General features: G+C 36.8%; 1 protein-coding gene across 2 annotated transcripts in view; it reads left to right on the top strand.

Moving 5' to 3' along the window:
• Nucleotides 1-24,274, top strand: part of LOC113502304 (Krueppel-like factor 8) — a 47,301-nt gene that overhangs the window by 3,382 nt on the left and 19,645 nt on the right. For both annotated transcript variants that reach the window (XM_026883819.1, XM_026883818.1), the window contains 2 exons: nucleotides 5,745-5,801; nucleotides 14,818-14,905. In XM_026883819.1, the coding sequence (XP_026739620.1) occupies nucleotides 5,745-5,801; nucleotides 14,818-14,905 (145 nt within the window). The remainder of the gene's footprint in view (nucleotides 1-5,744; nucleotides 5,802-14,817; nucleotides 14,906-24,274) is intronic.

Raw genomic sequence — 24,274 nt, 5'->3', positions numbered from 1 at the left:
ATGTTTTTATTAATAAATAAATAATTCAGTTAACAAATTTACATATAGCTTTTCATTTAATCCTGCTACTACTTCCTACTACTATTATAAAGGCGAAAGTTTGTAAGTATGGATGTATGGATGTATGGATGTTTGTTACTCTTTCACGTAAAAACTACTGAATGGATTTGAATGAAACTTTACAACAATATAGCTTATACATCAGAATAACACATAGGCTACAATTTTTGAGGTTTCTAATGAGAGGTCGTAAAAAAACACATTTTTTGCGCTTACATTGCAAACGCTGACTGAATCCTACAAGATAGATAGAAGGCAGATAGATATATAGAAGGCAGGTATAAATTATAACTTATATCTTCTAACCACGCGGACGAAGTCGCGGGTAACAGCTAGTATATTATAAACGGGAAAGTTTGTTTGAAAAGATGGATGTTTGTTTTCTTTTTTTTACGCCAAAACCACTAAACAGATTTTGACGAAATATGGTTCACAGATAGGTTATAACTTGGATAAACAAATATGATAGTTTTATCCCGGTTTTATGTTCCCGAGGGTCATTTTCGAAATTTAGGCAACAGGCGCAAAAGCTAGTTATCATAATAACTCTGTATATCACTCATTATCACAGATGTCATATCATTTTGTTTGTCGAATCAAAACGAAATATTTGTCACACGTCATTCAGTTTATAATATGTATTTTTAACAATAATGAAAACATTTTAACATTAACAAAAAATAATTGTTTCCACGTTCCATTGGTATTCAATTTTGATAAACGAAAGTGCACCTAAATCTAATTATTTAGATCCACTTTCGTTACTGACTGTACAAGTATACACGAGCACACGTATCTGACCTCAGTTAATGTAACGAGATCAAAAACAAATTCGTACTTATTAATGAACTGTCAAAACTTTCGATTTTCAAATAAAACCGTTGGCAGTTGACGGTTGAATATGAATTTCGAATACAGCCGTGATCTTTTGAATTTTGATTTTAGAACGTCGCTATAAACTAGCCAGTATTTAAACTTGTTTTTGGAATCGGATGAGTTTGTTTGATTTTCAATTTCTTATTTCATAAAAATCATAGCAGTTTTTGACCCCACTGGTCAGACGGAGTGTAATTATTTATTGATCCCTACTAAAATAGCTATAATGCGGATGTAATTAAAATGTATGTAACTGTTTTGGCTTAATCACTCGATAGTTTTAGATAAAATTTTGTAAAGAGGCAGCTTAAGTTAGGCAGTACTGAAAATCATTTTTCACGCCTACACAATTCCCTCTAGTCCTAAATTAGAGAGAGCCCGAATAAAAAGAACACCAATACTCATCACACAAATATTAGTCTTGACTGAGAATCGAACTCACAACCTCCGGTTTAACTCACAAAATAACTACACTCAACGGCTAAAAGCCCTCCCGTGTCTATAAAACGAATCGTAATATCATCTATACCTACAAAATATACATAAATACCTATACACAAGTGTATAACTGGCCTTTGAACGTATACCTGTGCCTGCGCATCATTGCGACACACGACCGGACACGAAACCATCACTGATCGACCTCGCGGTATTAATGAGATCAATACTTAATTACCTTGTACCTTGTTACGAGATCTTCATTTAACACGAGTTAATCTATGGTATGAATATATTATTATGCTAGTTGTTGCTCGCGGCTTCGCCCGCCTGAAAAATACTACCCGCCTTTAACGGAGTCCGATAAAAGCCTAGCCTATGTATTAATTTAAGATGTCACCTGCTTGCCACATTTAATCGAAATTGGTCAAAAGTTTTTTTAGTTTAGTTTTGCTTAGTTTGACACTAGATGGCGTTGTATGAAAGATGTGAAATATTATATTAGCTTAACTATTCGGCTACAAGCTACTTCAAAAATCTTTTCTGTATCTTACATTATGTTAGTGGTCTTTATAAGATCACTCGAATGGCCTCTAACTAAACACGATTTAATGAAAGGTCAGTAAAGAGGCAGTACTACATCCGGCTGTACATCAAAACATGTTACGTATTAGCAAATATCATCTGTGTCGTGATTTATGTTGACTTATTGTTGGTAAGTGGTATATTGCTGCTTTTTTATTTGTCAAATGTATGAAAAACCAGCTGTTAATCGTAGGCCAGCCCGCTACAGATCGAAAATGATCCCACAGGAACATAAAATCGGGATGAAAACTATCAGATGTGTTAATCTAGGTTATATACCAAGTTTCATCGAAATCCGTTCAGTTGTTTTTGTAAGAAAGAGAAAAAACATCGATACATAAAAACTTTTGCGCTTAAGATATTAGTAAGATTGATAATATTGATTTTGCTAAGTTATTTCAACACAAGATGGATATATAATACTGACATCGACCTGGTACTTCCTTGAAAAAGCCAATCCAATAAATACTCGGCACCATTGTCACCACAACCAGCAACTTTTCACAAGTATGAGGTAGGTCAGCCATCACACTCCTCGTCATATTAGAGGGTAGGAGGTGAAGCCAAGACGCCATCGCAAGCGATACAACTGCAGCGGGATCGTCCGAAAGATTTACCGTGACCCCGGTACACGAAGGGCAAAGGAAGGAACATAGGTGCATATTAGTCAGTAGAAGTCTGACACTCCGTTCCGCTAAACCCAAAGAAAGAAAGATACCATAAAATACGGATTTCCCATCAAAAAAAGGGAGAGACAACTAAGAAAGCAAAAGGTACTGACAAATTCGTCCATATTGAATTCATCAAAGAAAAAGTTATCATAAAAATGCTAGAACTTACACAGTCATACAAACAGCGGCCATCTTGGATAACCTTAACCTAGAAGTAACTCATCCTGTAGCCTTAGGTCTATAGACAGAATTATAAATATTCTATTTATCGCCATATTATGATGAAGATTTCATGCTTTTGTAGAGAATTATATCGGGATATACGCTCAAGAACTAGAACATTATAACTTATTAAAATAAATTTCCTGAGGCGAATTTATATTTGTTTCATCATCATCATCAGTTTCATCATCATCCACAGCCTATGTCCTCCTACTGCTGGTCAAAGGCTTCCCCTCTCTCGTGACAATTTCTACGGTTCTGTGCCAAACCTGTTTCTATTTGTTTACTCACGCTCAATATAGGACGCTCAGGATAGTCTGACTGGTTTCAGATCTAACCAGCGTTCTCATGAAATCACCGATTTTACTCTTATAGAATCAATCTTCACATCGATCACGAAAATGCTTGTCCTACGCGGGGATCGAACCATGTCACGCAAAAACGTCACCACTGTGGAACATTTTGAAATTAAAGTTAATAATTTTGGGTCACGTCGCTTCGACCGAACTAAACTCAAACCAATTCATCATTCCCCCTTGCTCTCAGCTCAACTATTATTTGGGGTCGGGGCAACATGTGTTCTTGTTCCACCTTTTTAACTGACGTCATCTCACAAGAGACACTCTTTGCAGCTATAACATTTTTATAAGCTCCAACCAATTGCTCTTCAAATACTCCCAATAGGGATGATGACAATTTTTTTTTTGCAGTGTCCGTCTTGTAGTTTTTTGTATAATAGTGGATACGTATTTTTTAATTTGTCCCGCAAACATAAATTGACCAAATTACAGTGAATGAAACTTACGCGCGACGTCACGATTATGTATAAATTTTACTTTATCGTTACGTCACAAGCCCCCTCTCCTAAACTTCAAAGCAGTTAATCTTTGTCAATTCTAGTTTTTCTGAAAAAGGAAAAAATACGTGTCTCATACTTTTCAATTATCTAACTGAGGGACTAATGAGATTTTTATCCTATCTTTACAAAGAACCTGATTAAGAACCGTAATTAATGGGTATATCATATGCATAAGCTATCCCACACCTGGCCATTGCATGATCTCCCACAGCTATCCATGTCCTTCACGTCCTTCTAATCTTTACAAGTATCAGTATTCCGTGTATATATTTTATTTCGTCAAACTCGATGGCGGTAAGTGAAAGCACAAATGTTAAGTTCCCACGATACAGTTACACCAGTTGATGCGTCCGTGACACACGGCCGTTCTGTTCGAGAGACTTGTTTGGCTGTATAAAGAATCTTAATATAAGAATTATTAATTAACATTGTTAGTGGCTCAGCTAAAATAGGGCATTTGACAAAATAAACAACTGTTAAGTCCGTCAGACAGATTAAAAAAAATGGATTCATGTTTTTTATTTTATTTCTTTTACAAAATATGAAATGGTGATTTAAAATCTCGTGTGACGTCATTTACCAGTACGCTTTACACTAGCAAGTGTTGTTTTTAGCGTCCGCTAACAAACTTAAGTGCTTTTTATATTGATGTGATGAAATGAAAAATAGGTATACAATATTTTTTTAAGATTTAGTCAAATATCCTATTAGGTTTTAAAATGCCAGCACTCCTTAGCCATCGTTCGATTAATTTTCGCTCTAAGTTCACAGTTATTAACACACTCACACAGTATTTAACAATCATACTCATTTCACCATTCTTGTTTTGTCCCACAACTTTATCTACAGTATGTAGTCTTCCATACAAGGTCATCAGTCATTTTAAATCCACCCTCTTTATAAGGCACATTACACACATACATTGCATACAGTTGTCTAGTTAGGTCACAGTTTCCTGTAAATACTCACAAATAGGTCCGATAGCATTCCCTTGAGATGCAGATGTGGAGTTAATAGTAATTGTGGAAAGTCTGGGTCTAGATTTTGTACAGAATTATGTAGTTTAATGATTGCAACGTGAAATAAAATTCTGCGCTTCTGAAGGGAGTTGGGATGGCTGGACTGAGAGTTTCCGACCGTTGTATTTCTAGCCTATGTGCGCTGTGGTTACATTATTATAGTGCGATCTGGTTACTGATTACTGATGGTGTAGTCTTTTTCCATACTACTAAGCAATTAAGAAGTATAAAGAAGACGTATTGTGAGATGACGTCAGATAGAAAGGAATGGGAGAAGACATGTTGCGCCGACTTCGAATAAAGTAATTGGGATAAGGGCAGACTAATGATGAATGATGAACGAAGACAAGTTGATAGTATAAATATGGTGTGACGGAGTAGTACAACCAGAAACAGGCGTCTCTTCATTCATTTCTGAACAATTCTTGGATGTCGATTCAGCCCGCTAGAGGTGAAGCCATTTTATGGCATAAGGGCGCTTCACGCTGATGACTGGCGAGAAGTGGCCAAGGATCGGGTGAAGTGGCACTCTCGTATCAGACGCCAAGACACAATTTGGGTCGCTGAGCCAACGGAGTAAGAGTAAAAGTAAGGGCGTTAGATTTGTTTTTTTTTTATGGAATTTAGTTTCTTTTAAGACACGGTCTCTGCAGTTTGCCTACAAGCATATTTAGATGCTATCCCGGATTATAGACGAGATTTTGCAAACCTGCAGCTGGAACAAAGATGAAAACTAACTGCGTTACCAATATTCACTGAGAGCACTATGAGATTTTGGTCTCGATGAATGCAAAATACTTAAAAAGGGTATCATCAGCCCATATTCGTCCACTGCTGGACATAGGCCTACTTAATTGCACTCCATCGAGATCTATCTTCGGCTGCTCGCTTCCAACTTTTTATTTTATAAGTTTAATCTTAGGATGAGTTCACTATTGTATTGGGTTATACCTGTAAAAATAGTGTAAGTTTTATTTGAATAAATGAATAAATAATTTAAATATCTTGTTACAGGATGAGAGAGAGGGCGCGGGGCGTCGCGGAGGCGTCGTGCTGCCCTCTACGATGGAGGTATGTAACTGTCACGTAACCCAAAGGATATTCAAACGTATAGGTATACAAATATGACACAAATTGACATGGCCACCGTACGGTAATGATGACCATTGGATATTCAAACGTATGTATTAAGAAATACGATACAAATTGCAATGGCCACATGTTGCCTGATCGTCTAAAGGGATGTCATTGCACAGCATTGAAATGCTACGGTTTCTTGTATGTCGTGGTGATCTAGGGTAAGGTAAAGGCGAGCCAAAGTTTGGTGTTTGTTAAATGGTTTCTCTTTGAATATCTTTTTTTAACCCCCGACCCAAAGACTGGCCAGTTGGTCTAGTGGTTAGTGGCCCTGACTGCTATACCGGAGGTCGTGGGTTCGATTCCCACCCAGGACAAATGTTTGTGTGATGAGCACGATCGTTTGTTCTGTGTCTGGGTGTAATTTATCTATATTTTATAAGTATGTTTATCAGTTGTATAGTACTCATAATACAAGCTCACCTTAGTTTGAGACTAGATGGCGTTGTAAAAAAAAACTAATGTTATAACTTTGATGTGTCTATCTGTATGTAGTTACCTTACTTCCCGAATGGATTGAGCTATTTCGATTTAGTTTGTTTTATATTAAATTTGATCCGAAATGAAATTAAATCCGAGAAAGAACCGAGAATCCGTAAAAACTGAAATTATATCCGAGCGTTCTTTATACCTCAATCTAATATATAAAATTCCCGTGTCACGATGTTAGTTACCGTACTCCTCCGAAACGGTTCGAGCGATTTTTATGAAATTTTGTATACATATTGGGTAGGTCTGAGAATAGAACAACATCTATATTTCATACCCCTAAGTGATAAGGGTTGCTCACACTAAAAAAAATATTTTATTTTTTTATAATGTGGCATTAAAACTACATATAACTACAAAAAAAAATCGGCAAAACAACGTTTGCTGGGTCAGCTAGTATCATTATATAATATCATAATGTAAACATACTTTGCCCTCCCATCCCTATTTTAGCCTTTGAAGCCACTTCACAAGCCGTCTTCAAAGATGTGGCATTTCCGAAGCTAAGAGGATGGTTCGGATCCGTTACGCAACGTCTACTAGATCCACGACTCAAATAATTATAATTACACCGTCAATACTCCACCCATGTTTTATAATTTATTCTCAGTTATATTTCGCATGTTATTGCTTTGATATAGCGTTAGTTAAAGCAAGTGAGAGCTCGTCTGTGTTTTGTCTCAGTCAATTTCAACGACTTTGATCAAAAACTAATTAGTCAAACTTTATGGGACCAAATGATAGCTATTTCGCTTTAAATAAAAAAAACTATAAAATCGCTTCAACCCGTCCAAAATTTTAAGGTAACTTAAAAAATACAGATGAATTGAGAACCTCCTCCTTTGTGAAGTCGGTTAAAAATATATGAATTTGCAAATATTTGAAACTGTTTGAAACCTTCAAGATTTCTTTCAGAGAGTCAGACAGGCCAAGTAATGCATTACTATGCCTATTACTGTCCCACTGTTTGTCACCAAAGTCTCTGTACATAAGGCAATTTTTTTTTTAATTTTAATTATTACACTAATCTACCATTACAGGTTACTTAACCTAATGCGGTAGCTAGGACTAAACAAAGGTCTAAGTATTGATGTGAACTAGGGTTTCAAAGATTGAATTATTATGCACATAGTCGCAGGTCTAAATTCCATTGCTCCTCCTGGAATTGCTTGTTGCTTCATGCACTTTTCTCCTAGATATGAAATCCTTACTATTTACGATTCCCATGTTTCAAGTTTCTGTCATTCCGCAATTTCTTGGAGTTCTCTGAATAAATTGGTTTCCAAGACTTTCAAAATCTTTCATTGAATTTTAGCACTGATGACAACGTTTGCTCACTACAACTTCAGATTCCAATATCCGATATCCAATTTTTTTTTGTCACAATGTTTTTCACTATAAATAAGTGCTGTGATAGAATTATTTAAGAAAGTGCATATAACTTTGAAATAGTCGTATTGGTAATTTACCTGCGTTGGAATCGAATCTACAACTTGCATACAAATCAATGCATGTGACTGCAAGGCCTACACGACATATATCTGACAGGCAACCTTACATACACCATATAATCTGGATGGTTTCAAGATTCTATCCTTTTCCGATTGCAACAAAAACGCACACACAAGAGCGAGATGGCACAATAATTTCACAACTGCAAGACTATAGCGTGATTGTCATTACACAAACTTCGCATTTCCTCATATTTCACAGTAAGATCACATTAATTAAATCATTTTATCTGCCCACTCGCGAAATTCAACACGAACGCACACGAAGTTTCCCGAATAGAATCCGAATGGAAACCGTTACGTAACCGACCAATCCCGTCGCGTAATCTGATAACTGACAAATCAATAGATCAATTACGATTGGTGCGTTCGAACGTTCCATATTCAAATCGATGTTCGCATTGGTTGATTTGAATTTAGAATTTGTTTCGTGTTTTGCAACGGTTGCATTTTGCTGTCTGTCGCTGTTCTTGATTCAATTTTGATATTCGTTGAAAGTATTCGTTGTCTAGTCCTGTTTTATTGTTAGTTAGATCGATTTGAAGATCTATAAATTGTATCTTTTGTATCAGAATATCAGATAGAAGCAAATCGGTTTATTTGTTTCGTGATAAACGCGATATGGATACAGGATTAATTATTCAATTAAAAAAGAAGCTTGGCAATACTCAATACTTCATTGCTTCCGTAATGTGTCAAGTGTGGGTCGGATTAAGGGTCAAATAGGCTTAACAAATTTGCAAATAAAAATCGGTCACCAGTTAAATTTATGATCCTACCAATCGTTGCTTCACCTCGATTTTTATTTTTACAATTTGTTTCTGTTATAGTGGTAACTGGAATAAATAATCAGAGCTCAACTGTTTTGTTCTATAAATAGAGTTATAGTCTGATCATAGACAGACGGACAGACAACGGAATCCTGGCAAAAGGGTTCCGTTTCTACCAGTACCGATCGATATTTTGTCTTTCTCCAAGAAATCTATTAGGTGGTAATTATTTATAATTATTCATTCTCTACGCATTTGATTCGGAAAATACAAGATAGTTAACTAGCAGCTGCCTTTTAACCGCCCGCTACAAATTCACGGGAGCATAAAATCGAGATGAAAACTGTCCTATAGAAAAATTTACAAACATCCATACATACAAACTTTCGCTTTTATAATACCAGTAGGATATAACCTAACCTTTAAGGGAAACCTTTCGTTACTGGTATATGGGAAAGATCATAGGTGATGCCCCCGTCACAAGCCATGAGCTATGACGCTGAACGGGGTTGATTGACAGGCGACAATTATACTTGCAGTGATTTTTTTTTGATAGAAAATTTTCGGACTATTGAATTTTTATGCAACGGATACTTAAAATAATATCAGTAAGTAACTGTCTCCACAAACGTTGTTTTGCCATACAAATTAAGTCAAGGGAATACAAAAAAGGGGAATTAAAAATTGTTGGGTATGGACCTACCCAATATGCACACGAAATTTCATGAGAATCGGGCGAGCCGTTTCGGAATTCGATTATGTACACTGATGCACGAATTTAATTATATGTGATGTGTAATAATGATTGTAATGATTTTACGATTATACCTTTCTGGTTGCATTTCTTGTTCCGCATCTAAAGGTGATACCTAAGGTAAAACGACACAACACCAATGTCCGATCTTTGATATCTATACTAATATATAAAGCTGAAGAGTGTGTTTGTTTGTTTGAACGCGCTAATCTCAAGAACTAATGGTCCAAATTGAAAAATTCTTTTTGTGGTGAATAGACCATTCATCGAGGAAGGCTTAGGCTATAAACCATCACGCTGCGACTAATAGGAGCGAAGATACAATAGAAAATGTAAAAAAAAACAGGGCAGCTATAAATCATAACTTATATCTTCTACCCACGGGGACGAAGTCGCGGGCAACAGCTAGTATAGTTTAAAAGTTTACAGGTAATGAAAATCGAAGCTTGATAATTTTGACTCATAACTAATTTCTTTTGCTTTGTCAAAATCAAAATCAATCAATCAATCAAGTTTTATTTCAAGTAGGCCGTTTTCCAGGCACTTTCAAAACGTTCCAGTGATGGCTCTAGTTGCGCTATGGTTGGTAGTGTATCCATGTAACCATTTACCCCCGGAAAAAAAATCCGATTGGCATTTGAAAGGTTTGTTACAAATCTCTTATCGAGATGTGTAATGTCCTCCAGGATACAAAATTAATTTCTCAATATCATTACATTTGACGTCCTCCGTGGTCGAGTGGCGTATGCACCGGTTTCAAGGTGTCGCTAGCTCTGATGTTCCGGGTTCCCGGATCCCCGGTCGGGTCAATGTAAAAATTCACATTTCTACATTGTCTCGGGTCTGGGTGTTTGTGGTACGTTCGTTGTATTTGAATTCCATAACTCAAGTGCTTTAGCAACTTAATTTGGATTCAGAACAATGTATTCGATGTTGTCCACATTTATTTATTACCCCAAAATCCACTTCTGCTTACCCACTACAGCGTCCACAGCATAGCGTGATGATAACTGGCAGCTATGATGTGGAAAACTGAGGGAGCGGCAGGCGCGGCCGATTTCATAAACGGATGTTAACTCCATCGTTAGTGCCGGCACATTATAATGATAGCTGGTTTCGTGAGCGTAACCGTCGAAGGTTTTGGTGTTCGAGTCCCGAGAGACAAAACTGTTTACTAGGTAAGTTGGTTTGGGAATGGGGCATTGCATGGAGGTAGGGTATTTTTAATAGGGATGTGGAGAGTGATTTTAATTGACTTTAATATGGAAGAGGCTTTTGGTTTTCTTCAAGATATGTTAGAATATTAGTTCTGGTCCCATTTAAATTTCATAATTGAGTTTGGACTGGTAGTTTTTATTTTAAGATTTATTGTTAAGTTGAGGTTATTTTGAAATGGCTATCAAAGTTATACTTTTTTATAGAGCGATAGTATTATAATTATCTGCTTTAGGCTATTTGCCGGCTCATCATTTTATTTTTATCGTTAAAAAAATATTCTACATTCGGATTAAAAGTGCGTTCTTTTTCTGATGGTATGCCATCAAATGACACTTTCTGTTTTGGGTTGTGCGGCCCTTCCGCAGTGTGTCTGATTTTTTACTGATTAAAAACCCACCCATGTTCCTTCAGATCCCGCTGCCCTGGCAGGCATCAGCCCACATAGGCTCCACAGAGCTTGCTGACATCTCTTTGAGGCGCGCGTGGAACGCGAACGTGCCGTCCAGCACAGCCCTGGTCCTGATCTTGTGTTGATCTCTCCACCACTCACCATCCTCAGGCCCACCGCTCGATGGCCGGGAGTCTTCACGTAGCTTTCGATGCCCGGATCGCTTTTCGTTTGTTTAGTAGTTCTCGAGATGACTGCACGAATAGCCATGTCCGTATGGATTGAGGAGCCACTTTCGATTTAAAAAGGAAGCTCGCCCCCTTATTTAGTAGGGAAATCAATAATTTTGTAGACCGAATTCTGAAATTTGTTGTATAATATGTCTAAAGTTATGTAACTGTGAATGTGGCTCCTCAATCCAAACATCTCAATTGACGAGCCACCTGAAACACGGAAAGTATTCCATGTATATTTTTGAAAATTTTGTATCATTTAGTAGCAATTGTGTATAGTGTCTACTAAAAATTTGAGCCCAGTACTGTTTATATTCAAGAATATACAATACTTTTAATGTGGCTCCTCGATCTATACACAAGAGCATGAATTGCCATGAAAGTTATTGGTCAATTTATATTCCACTCTAAAGACATTTAGTAGTAAGTGTGTTCGAATTTGTAGTATATGGACAAAGTAGTAGACTGAGCGAATTTAATAAATAAATGCATTTCATTTGGCTCCTCAATCGTGACGTCTGCATAATAAATAATTGACTGTACCTACCTGAGATCAAAACGGAATAAAATACCAGAGACTAACATTTAGTATAAACGGTCTACTAAATACATATGCACAGATCAACATTGTATATGTTCGGTATCTGAAAAACAAATCACTTCTAAATATTCCTTACGAATTCGCTATTTAGGGTGACCATGTTATATGAATTAAACTAGGATGATTCATTTTTGAAATTTAATTTTTCGACAATATTCGGTACAAAGATTCTTCATAGGTTTAGGATATTTAGTATCTAGTCAATTTCGACATAAGTTAAAGAATGAATTAATATTGGTTGGTCGGTGCTTTTATGAATTTTACAGTGAGAATCATAGTCATCATAACAAAACATCTCATCATTCGCTGGGTGACATTTATAGTGACCCATTCCAGCTTCGCTTATCGCAGGGATAAATTCTATAACGCCTATTAAAGTATATAAGCTACTTGAAATCATTATAGTTTCTGGTACCTCGTTTACTCTAAACCTCGTAGAAACATTTAGTTCAAATGACACTGTTTTTGATACAGTATATTTACACACTGTTTGGTGGTTACAAGATGTGCAAACGTTATTTTCTTCTACAATACAAATTGCATCTTCTAAACTTTGGATTCCAAAAACATACCGAATATTGTCGAAAAATTAAATTTCAAAAATGAATCATCCTAGTTTAATTCATATAACATGGTCACCCTAAATAGCGAATTCGTAAGGAATATTTAGAAGTGATTTGTTTTTCAGATACCGAACATATACAATGTTGATCTGTGCATATGTATTTAGTAGACCGTTTATACTAAATGTTAGTGTCTCTGGTATTTTATTCCGTTTTGATCTCAGGTAGGTACAGTCAATTATTTATTATGCAGACGTCACGATTGAGGAGCCAAATGAAATGCATTTATTTATTAAATTCGCTCAGTCTACTACTTTGTCCATATACTACAAATTCGAACACACTTACTACTAAATGTCTTTAGAGTGGAATATAAATTGACCAATAACTTTCATGGCAATTCATGCTCTTGTGTATAGATCGAGGAGCCACATTAAAAGTATTGTATATTCTTGAATATAAACAGTACTGGGCTCAAATTTTTAGTAGACACTATACACAATTGCTACTAAATGATACAAAATTTTCAAAAATATACATGGAATACTTTCCGTGTTTCAGGTGGCTCCTCAATTGAGATGTTTGGATTGAGGAGCCACATTCACAGTTACATAACTTTAGACATATTATACTACAAATTTCAGAATTCGGTCTACAAAATTATTTACTTTCCTACTAAATAAGGGGGCGAGCTTCCTTTTTAAATCGAAAGTGGCTCCTCAATCCATACGGACATGAATAGCCGAGTCCTTGAGGTCACCACGCCAAACCCACTGTGCGCGTCGTGTCGAGAGCTCGAACCCCGCGTAGGACAAGCATTTGTGTGATCCACGAATGTTTGATCTGAATCTGGGTGTCTCTGTGCATGTCATTTGCATGTTTGTGTAAATCCGCGCGACACAAAGATTAAAATCCTTACTGCGGGAGTCGTTTTTTTATAATAAAAAAAAGATTACCTACACTTCTGTTGCATAAACTTACCAAAGTCACCTCCTTATAAAATCATCTCCGTATTTCATACAAAGCAATTGCGAAAGTCACGTGACATCGTGATCGCAGACCCATAATGATACGTAATTAGGACTCTGCTGCGCCGTAATTGATAAAAATCGTGATGTTGCAAGTGTGAAGGGGCGTGTCGACGCGCTGGCTGCGTGTGCGCAACTATGTTGGTTGGTGCGGTCTTAGTAACGGCGTTTTAATTGTACAAGTATAATGTACTTTAGTTGAGGAATCTTTTTTTAGGGTTATGTACCTTAAAGGGGGTAAGATGGAATCCTAATACTGTCTGTCCGTGCGTCTGTCAGTCAAGCTGTATTTCATGAATCTAGACAGATGCAATTTGTTCAAATGATATACTTCTCTTGATTAAATAGAAACAAAAACTTGAGGTTAAGTACCTACCGGTTGGTTCGGTCACGAATTTGACGGGTGATCAATTTATTTTGAAAATGTTTGTTTCTCTAGCTTATTTCTGTCGCTAGTCATACTCGCACTTGACCGGATCTTAGAAATAAACGTAGTCTATGATTTTGAATAAGAACAAAAAGTAATCAATTCAATATATTTGTTTTGTTTTGAATGTTGTAATCTAACAGAAAATACAAATACCTTTGTAAACGAGTGTTATGAAGTATCTAATAAAGACCGAACAGCTACCAATAAAACCCCGCCCTCTGCGTTATTGGATGCGCAAGCGCCGACCGCACACGAAGATGCACGGTTAATGCCGAACTCTGTATGTTGTGCAAGTTTGGATGTGTTTAGTTTATATCGAAAGTATATGTTGTTACTAGCTGTCCTGGTAGATTTTGGGTTGCTATATTTATACCTTTGTTTATTTAATTGAAAAAAACTTAATATTTACATTTTTTAAACTATATCAATACAAAACGAACAATGTACATAATTTATAAAGTATCGAAGACATCTTCATCCCTCCCAATATCGGGAAACGTGCCCAGAAGGCTGGCTGTATTGCCACGTTGTATGGCAATGCTAACTTAAAAATATAAATTATTTCTTGGGAATATTTGGTTCCAAATATAAATTATTTTTAGGGATTTTTTGGTGCAGAAAAAAAAAAAAATGGTTGTGTATAAAATACCTTTAGCACTCAGGGGTATGAAAAATATGATATGCATATAATAATATTGTGTTAACAAAACTTCAAACAAAAAACAACTGAGCATAACTATATTTTTTTTTGTGTCATAAATGACAGCTTGAAACCCTTAATTTAAAAATTATCAACAAAATTGGTTTACTCCAAAACAGGCATAAAAAATTGCATACGATTTTTTTATGCCTGTTTCGTGCTGTTTCTCTTTTTTTTTGTAATCGGTTGAAAATCATAATAAAACCAGCGCTCAGGCTCTCTTAGAATAACAAAATCGTCTGAATGTCTAAATGTATTGTTACAGGCATGTGGACCACCGATACAGCTGGAACCAGTTGACCTGAGCCTCAAGCGGCGCCCACCGACACCAAGACGACGGCCCAGACCTGCTGGTGAGTACATTTCAAATACCGACTCACCATCATCCTAGCCTTTCCAAACTATGTTGGGGTCGGCTTCCAGTCTAATCGGATTCAGCTAATAAGTACCAGTGTTTTACAAGGAGCGACTGCTTATCTGACCTCCTCAACCCAGTTACCTGGGCAACACGATACCGCTTGGTTAGACTGGTTGTCAGACTTTCTAGCTTTCTGACTACCCATAACGATTTAAAAAGATGTGTAAATAACAGCCCACAAGATAACATGCCTTCCGAAACATGGAGGAACTCGTTTTAACATAGATGGTCACCCGCCCACGGACTGACCGCATCAAGCGTAGCTTAACCTGTGATCGATTCACTTTTGCAGTTATAGTTTGGCCCCGACTCCCGTACTAGAAATTTAATCCTTGTTTCTTGGGTTTCACAAACACAAATCACATGCACAAAGACACCCAGACTCAGAACAAGCATTCGTGGATCACACATCCTTGTCCTATGCGAGGATCGAACCTGCGGCACGACAGTCTTTTAAATATCACATAAGAAGTGTCGGTAGGCCCCTTGCTACCCGCTGTATAATTTGAAGTGTTATCTTAAAGACATGTCTTTGAAAAGTCGTGATTTTAAAATACGGAACCATTTCAATAGGTGTGAGAAATCGTGTGAACGTTATTCGCGAGGTCGATTTGACGAGGCGGATGGTGGACCGGATCTCTCTGTACAATACATACATATTTATATATTCACGTCTTTGCCATCGCGAGTGATAATTCTCGAAGTGGAAGTGTAAATCTGTTTATAAATATCTAAAGTATGTTGTTAGAGTTCTGTTTCCAAATGATAAAACTCTTTTACTAAAGTCGTTCGTCCATTTGCCACCTGGCTCTCCATCCGTCTGTATATCCGCCGTCTGTTCGTCTGACTGCTTGTCTGTCCGTCCGTTTAGGAGTCTGGCTGACAGTCTGTATGTCGTCTGTATGTGATCGCCTGTCCCCGGGCTGTATCATGTGTTTCTGTAGATTCTACAACAGGTATGTAAAAAAAAAAAAAAGGAGTTTAGCAATAGTTAGTACGATCCAAAATTAGTTTACAGACCAATTTTTTATTTACAGACGCGTATTTATCGGGTTTACCCAATTAGTTTCGGAACCAACCGCAGTCCTTAATCATGAGCTGACAGGCAATCATTCGTTCAGAAATTAAGAAAGCAGCTTATAAATGGTAATGATGTATACTACTTACAAAATAAATTCAATTTAATTGACTGCACGGATAGTCGAGTGGCTGCGGTCAGCACGCCAAATACTGAGCGCGACGCGATCGCGAGTTCGATCCCCGCGTAAAACTATCATTTTTGATTGATTCACGAATGCTTGTGCATGTGACTCAAAATGTTTGTGAAACCCCCCGCGACACAAGCATTAAACTCCTTAATACGGGAGTCTTCTTCTTTAAATAATTTTAAGAAACAATTACCGCCATCATTATCCACAGATTCATCTACCGCTTTAAACTGAACGACAGTTTCTAAAGCCAATTTGTCTTCATAAATAACAATCTCATACATTCCTCGGGTCGTGAGTTTGAATAATTCATCGTTCCAGGCGGAAATGTCAACTTCAGGTCAGTCGCCATCGAATTGATAGCTCTGTATTAATTATGGTTGCAAGGTCGCTTGTAAGGAACCCTCCCGGATATTTCTTGGATAGTTTTTAATAAGGTTTTGTCAAAAAAATATTGAAAACGTAGATATTTTTAATTTTATCATCAAAAAGATAGGACGATTATTTAGATAGGCATTTAATATGATGAAATGTATGGTCGTAGGGTAACATTACTTGCTCGTAAAAAGCGTGCTGGTTAGTGACGTCACACGATTTTTTATTTAGCTGCATCCGCTTCATTTTTGCTGACGCGATAAATGAAAATCACTTTTCTAATATTTTTTGAAAAATGACTGACGGACTTAAAATTATTAAATGATGTAACGGTTTACTCACGCATATTTATCGGGGGGTACCGTTACATCATTTAATAATGAATCATTCTCAGGACTTCAAATTTCTTTCTGTCAAATACCCTTTTGACTTTGGAAAAATTGGAAAAGTTGCAATTCTTTTTTTGCACTATTTTATAAGCCTTCGAACGGATCCCTGGAGTTTCAAAAGTCCTACTCACACTTGACTGGTATATTATACTGTCATGTCTCAATATTAGACAAAAGACTCGACAAATTAAAAAGAAATATTAGGTAGGTACGTTACCCGCGATAGTCTGCAAGAGAAGGGATCGCAACTTACATTACTAGCTGTTGCCCCCGGATCCGCCCACTACAAATCGAAGATGATCCCACGGGAACATAAAATAGTCGACGCCTAGTTAATTCTGGTTATAAACTGTATGTCTACTAAAATCCGTCTAAATCCGTTCAGTGGTTTTTACGTGAAAGATTACCAAACATTCCTACCTAAAAACTTTCGCGTTTATAATATTAGTAATAATATAATATATCCTGGGACAGCTCACACACGGTTATCTGATCCCAAGCTAAGCAGAGCGTGTGTTATGGTAACCAGACAACTGATAAACTTACTTATAATTTCTAAATACATACATGTTATAGATAAATTACACCAAAACACCAGAACAAATGATCATGCTCATCACACAAACATTTGTCCTGGGCGGGAATCGAACCCGCGACCTCTGGTATAGCAGTCAGGGTCACTAACCACTAGACCAACAGGCCCGTTAAAGTAGTAGTAAGATAAACGACAGTTCCCCATCAAAAGACATTACCAGTTAAATGTAGATCGCGAGTTTGGAAAGTAACCGCAGTATTTACATACAGCGAGCTGTTATCGGGTTGTGTAACCCTTTCCCTTACGTAGGTACAGTTAACTACGCTCGGATAGTTAATTTTTGGTTTAACTTATGGACTTTGCGTTTTGGTAGTTAAAACTCTTCTACTGATTTTTTTTATGTAAATGACTTGACGTTCAAAAGTGCTTTGCCTATCTATACTCTATACTAATATATAAAGCTGAAGAGTTTGTTCGTTTGAACGCGCTAATCTCAGGAACTAGTTTAAATTGAAAAAATATTGTATTGAATAGACCATTCATCGATGAAGATTTTAGGCTATATACCATCACGCTGCGACTAATAGGAGCGAAGGTACAATGGAATATGTGGAAAAAAACAGGGCAGGTATAAATCATAACTTATATCTTCTAACCACGCGGACGAAGTCGCGGGCAACAGCTAGTCCTGCATATATAGGTTTTGATTTTGGATAAAGAATTTAAACCATGTCTCAGAAGGGGGGATTGTTGTTTAAGTTACATGCACTAAGATACCCTGGCTTTGTGGAGCAATTACTCGACCTAAGCCGAATTGGTACCGTGTATATCCCGCATAGTGGATTTGGCGTGGTTAGCTATAGTACTCTGCTACTCGTGCAATAACTACAGGATAAAACAGAAAAAATATACCTATACACCATTTCTTAATAGATAACTTATTGTGGATATATGTACACAGCTCCTGAAAAACATAATTGTTTATCGCTTCTCATGTGAAATGTTTTTGGAACTCTAACAATATATGTACATGTCTTGGTAATGTATTCGTATTTTAGGCTTGCGTATGCAAAGAGAAATCATAAAAATAGGGATCTTCATTACTGGGGATTTAGTTTTCGCCGTCCTTCCGTCACCAGGCTGTATTCCATAGCCATTTTGACTTTGAAAGTAAAGGTTATTACGGTCTTCCAATTTTTTGGTCAGTGCCAAAATATTGAAAATCTCCCATTCGATTTGTTTTTCTGTAGCCTATTTTATGTAACCTTCAGTGTCGCTAGTCCTACTTTCACGTAACTGGGTTTTATTTTAATCAATATTTGAAAGCAATTAAGGTCCATTTTCGTCAGCCATTGTTCTTCCTACCTGTGGCCGAGTGTTGGCGTTAATTAAGTGTACAAGAGAAAGGGAACAGGGCTAGATCTAAACCTGTTGAGATAGTGAGAATTCATGTTGCTAGGTTCCTACATTTGGCTTTAGGTAATATGTATTCTATAGGAAAGTTTCGATTTATTTAGGACGATTATTGGAGGTAGACGATTATAGGAGCTCGCGAGCTATAACCGCATAAGTGAAACGATCACAGGTTAAGCTATGCTTGACGCGGTTGGTCCGTAGATGGGTGACCATCTTTGTCATAACGAGTCGGAAGGCACGTTAAATTGTGGGTCCCGGCTGTCCTTTCTACATCTTTGACAGTCGTTACAGGTAGTCAGAAGCTTGAAAAGTCTGACAACCAGTCTAACCAAGGGGTATCGTGTTGCCCAGGTAACTGGGTTGAGGAGGACAGATAGGCAGTCGCTCCTTGTAAAACACTGGTGCTTAGCTGAAACCGGTAGCCGACCCCAACATAGTTGGGAAAAGGCTAGGCCAATGATGATATTTCAGGTAGACTTAGAGGGTAGAGGCTTCTTAAGGTGCGTTCTGAAAAAATGATGAGAGTGAAATTTCGGCGTCACACAAAATTATCACGGGAGAGTAAAGTTCAGAACGGAGCTTTATTGATTATGTTGACTATCCTTTTCCAGTTCCTTTATTATGTCTTTATGATATCAGTCCATGCCATGTTGCCCATTTTTATAGACTTACCAGTATTTTGTCCATCAACTCATGAGTTGGGCAAAACCTTCCCCAAATTGAATATTGAATCTATTCACTAGCTGTTGCCAGCTGCTCCGCCTGCTGCAAATCGAAAATGAAGCCACGGAAAAATAAAATCGGCCTAATATCATATGTTAATCCAGGTTATAAACTATCTGTTTTGCAAACTTTGTTCAAATCCGTTCAGTAGTTTCTGCGTGAAAGAGTAACAAACATCCATACATACAAACTTTCGCGTTTATAATATTAGTAGGATATTAATTAACAATTAACTAAATAATAATCATTAAATATTTATTCCTTCTTTTAAGTCCAAAAACAAGAACGAAAACCTTCGAAACAGAAGGTCAGACCATCCTTTTATGATCATAAAAATAAGTGGAATCTTCAATTTTTATACACTCGGAAATAATTAAATTAATTGTAATATGAAGAAAAAAATAACATTAAAAACTAAGTAATAAAAGGATGCGTTCTCTTTTTTATTTTAATAGGATTCCTCGAAGGTTGCTTGCTTAAACATACAAGTTTTTGCCGTTAAAATAATATTAGTACGTTTTTAGATAAAAACTACTAAACCAAAGTTGATGAAATTTTTATACGACGACCTACGTGGTCGAGTGGCGTACGCACCGCTTTCAAGGTGTCGTTAGCTCTGAGGTCCCGGGTTTGATCCCCGGTCGGGTCAATGTAACACATTTCTACATTGTCTCGGGTCTGGGTGTTTGTGGTACCTTCGTTGTATCTGAATTCCATAACACAAGCGCTTTAGCAACTTACTTTGGGTTCGGAACAATGTATGTGATGTTGTCCGCTTTTTTTTTTAAATATATTTTGGATACATGTTTGACGGACTAAACAGTTTTATATTATTAGATCTAGACAAATGCCCTATTCGTTTGAAAACCAAACGTTTTCCAGTAACGAGCCATTCAACTCTAACAAGAACTGTACTTGAATGTATAAATAAACAATATTGATGTGTATGTGTGTATGTGATGCGCAAGCGCAGTCCATCTGCCGCGCCCGTCATGTTACCGTTCTTCGAATTGCGAGTAGTGATGCGACATGGCGATGTTTTATCGATAGTTTTTGTTGCAGGATTTTTTTTGTTATGATTAAACTGAATGTTGAATCGATTCAAATAAGTTTATTTGCTGACGACAGAGTTTTATATTGTGTTTCATATAGTGTATTTTTGATGTTCATAAGTTATTATAGGCCACTATGTTATATCTACAAAAGTGTATAAATTTGTAGGTCCATTTGTAATCCAAATAACAAAGTAAGTAAAAATTACAAAAAAGAATCATTGACATGTTGTTTTAAACATAAAAACTACAATTTATCAGTCTTTAGTCGTATTTAATGTTCGAACTCTGTTTAGAGAATAAGTGTTATAAGAACATAAATATGGTCGCGCTCATCACACAAACATTTGTCCTGGGTGGGAATCCAACCCATGACCTCCGGAATAGAAGTCGGATCCATTAACCACTATACCAACAGCCCAGTCAAATTTAGTTTCCCCTAATGTAGATGTCCAAAAAAATACAATACGTATTTTAATCTTATTATATCATTGAAAAGTAAGGTAGATTAGGGCGCTAATAATATCATTTGCAAAAAAAAGTGTACTGGCAAGTGACGTCACACGAGATTATAATAATATGTCACAAACCCCAAATAAACTTGAAAATCTATCTGACGGACTATACAATTTTTTTTGTCAAATACTTAATTGAGAACCTCCTTTTTTTAAAAGTCGGTTAAAAATAGCTCATTAATAATCTTATAGGTCAATCAATGGTTCTGCAAATGACGCCTGGCACCTTACAAACAATTGAAGATCAATTAATTATGAATCCGCAATAATTGGCGATACTCAATCGAATTGTGGACGTTAATTATTATTGTTAATTGTCTTAGCGTGTTCGTCGTCTTATTTATTATTAATACTTGTCTTGGTGCCAATTTTATTTTATTTAACTCTCCAGTTAATGATATTAATCCTAGTGTCTCGGGGGAGTTTCATAATCATTCACGTCACATGCACAAAGACACCCAGACTCAGGACAAGCATTCGTGGATCACAAAAACGCTTGTCCTACGCAGGGATCAAACTCGCGACACGTCGTGTTCACTGGGTTTTTGGGCATGATTACCTGAACCACTCGGTGTTACAAAGGAGCTTGTGGCTAAGCCACAACTCCACAAGTTAACCGATCACAGGTTAAGCTACACTCAATACAGACAGTCCGTGGATGGGTGACCTATTTCATAAAGAGTTTCTCCGTGCTTTTAAGGTACCATATTTTAAATTAAACAAAAAACCAGAGTTGAAATATATTACCCTAACATAAAAATATATTCAAGAAATATCGATAACATATTAGCACCTAGTCCCATCCCTAACGGTCACGATGGGTGCAGTCTTGTCCTAGATGCAGAGTTACCTAAACCAGCGTCTTTGCCCATCTTATGTATTTGTGGTACGCCCATAAGCTTCACGACTAGTGCCTCACGAGGTATGCAGTGAAAGCACTTAGATAATTTTAGGTAGGGTTTTCCTAGTTTGGTAGGTATCTAGATTTTTGTCTAGGCTCAATTAGATGCTTAAGGTGTATGTTAATTTATAGGAGTGCCTTAGTTAAAGGTGAAAAAAAATGGTCTGAATAGAGGCTTTCTGAGGCACCGCTGTCTATCCGTCTGTTACCAGGCTATATCTCATGAACCTTAAAAGATGGTTGACAAATTTTAACGGATGATGTATTTCTGTTGTCGCAAAAACCTGAGGATACTGGTTAAGCAAAGGTTCGGTAAACCATTTGATGGGTGATGAATGGAATTTCTTTGGGAAAATTGCTTTCTTTAGCCTGTCTGTACGGAACCACCGGCGCGGCGTCTCGAATCCTACTGGTATGTAACCTGGTTTTTTCAAATTTTTGAGTTTTACAAACATTGGAAAAGCAACTTTTGAATGTAAAAATATCTTTTCATGTATATGAATTTCATCCTTTTTAATCATTTACCTATTTCGTAATCCGTTCTCAATGGTAGAATAGTCTAATTAAATCGAAAACTCCGAAAACAGTTTCGATACAGTTACACAATTCTGACTAAGTGACATCGCAAATGCTTACACTTAAATATAAGTTATAACGTTGTTAGTGCCACCACGATACTTATTTATAGCTTAATCTTTAGCTAAGGTTGCCATTTGGAAAGGAAAAGCGATATCACAAATATTTTTTTGACTTAGAATATCATTTTAATGTAATAACAACTGTGGCCCGCGGACGCAACCGCTAAAAATCGGAAATTGTCCCATGGGAGCATAAAGTCGAGATATAAACTATTCCTTATGTTCCTACATGTTCTGGTTATATCTATATTTACTAATATCAAACAACCAAACAAGTGATGCTGAACAGTTTGTTTGTTTGAACGCGCTAATCTCAGGAACTGCTGGTTCAAATTGTGTTCAATAGACCATTCATCGAGGAAGGTTTTAGGCTATATAGCATCACGCTGCAACTAATAAAAACGGGGAAAACTATTCATCTTCGAGGGCTTCCGTTCAAAAATTCCCAACTTATATCTCCTAACCACGCGGACGAAGTCGCGGGCAACAGCTAGTACTATATACATGTGTACCACGTTGTCTAAATCCGTTCAATGGTTTTTACGTGAAAGAGGCACAAACATCCATGCAAAAAACTTCGCGTTTAAAATATTAGTAGGGTTTTCGGGTAACTCAACCAAGTTTAATCTCGGTCAGAAGAAATCTAAGACGTTCAACGTCAACGATATATTAAAATCGCTTCCGCCTATGACTGTGTCCGCATCCTAAATCTTATTTAGTATAGGACCCTATTAGAGCAACATAAATTAGTATTTATAATAATTACGAGCCATACGAAGACAGAATTTTGTTTTTGACAATATTATGTCAGTAATAAGTAATTTAGAACTTTCTAGACTGTTGGAATAGCTGTAAATAGGTATAGTGTCGTATACTTACGGTTCTGCATGGATTGGACGAGGTGCAGATTCGATCCCAACGCAGGCAAAGTAACAATAGACAAAAGTGCTGTTTTAATATTTTTGTGGCGCTACTGTCTAACGGTGAAGGTAAACATCGTGTGGAAACCTGGATTCCAAATATTGTTATCTGAAATCGCCCGCAGTGAGGTAGCTGGTTTTCTTAATTCTAAACTTTAAGACGGATTCTAGTCTAGACATATTTGTTTTTGGCCTCACCAAAAAAATATTTATCTATTCAATTATCATATCCATGACTTGCCATCTAATCTATATCTATACTTAATATATAAAGGTGCAGAGTTTGTTTGTTTGGACGCCCTAATCTCAGGAGCTCCTGATCCAAATTGAAAAAATGTTTTAGTGTTGAATAGACCATTAATCGAGGAAGGTTATATGCTTTATACCATCACGCTGCGACTAATAGGAGCGAAGATACAATGGAAAAGGTGGAAAAAATAGGGCAGGTATAAATCATAACTTATATCTTCTAACCAGGCGGACGAAGTCGCGGGCAACAGCTAGTTAATTAATAAATTTCACCATTAACACGTGAAAATATCAGTCTCTAATAGATTAATTTCAAAATCTAGTTACAAAATGATATAAATATCTCTAAAATAAGATTTAGTTGTAGAGAAATCGCGGAGCAA

This window comes from Trichoplusia ni, chromosome 17, assembly GCF_003590095.1.
Source record: "Trichoplusia ni isolate ovarian cell line Hi5 chromosome 17, tn1, whole genome shotgun sequence".
NCBI classification, from domain to species: Eukaryota; Metazoa; Arthropoda; class Insecta; order Lepidoptera; family Noctuidae; genus Trichoplusia; species Trichoplusia ni.
This window is presented reverse-complemented; position numbering and strand designations above follow the sequence as displayed.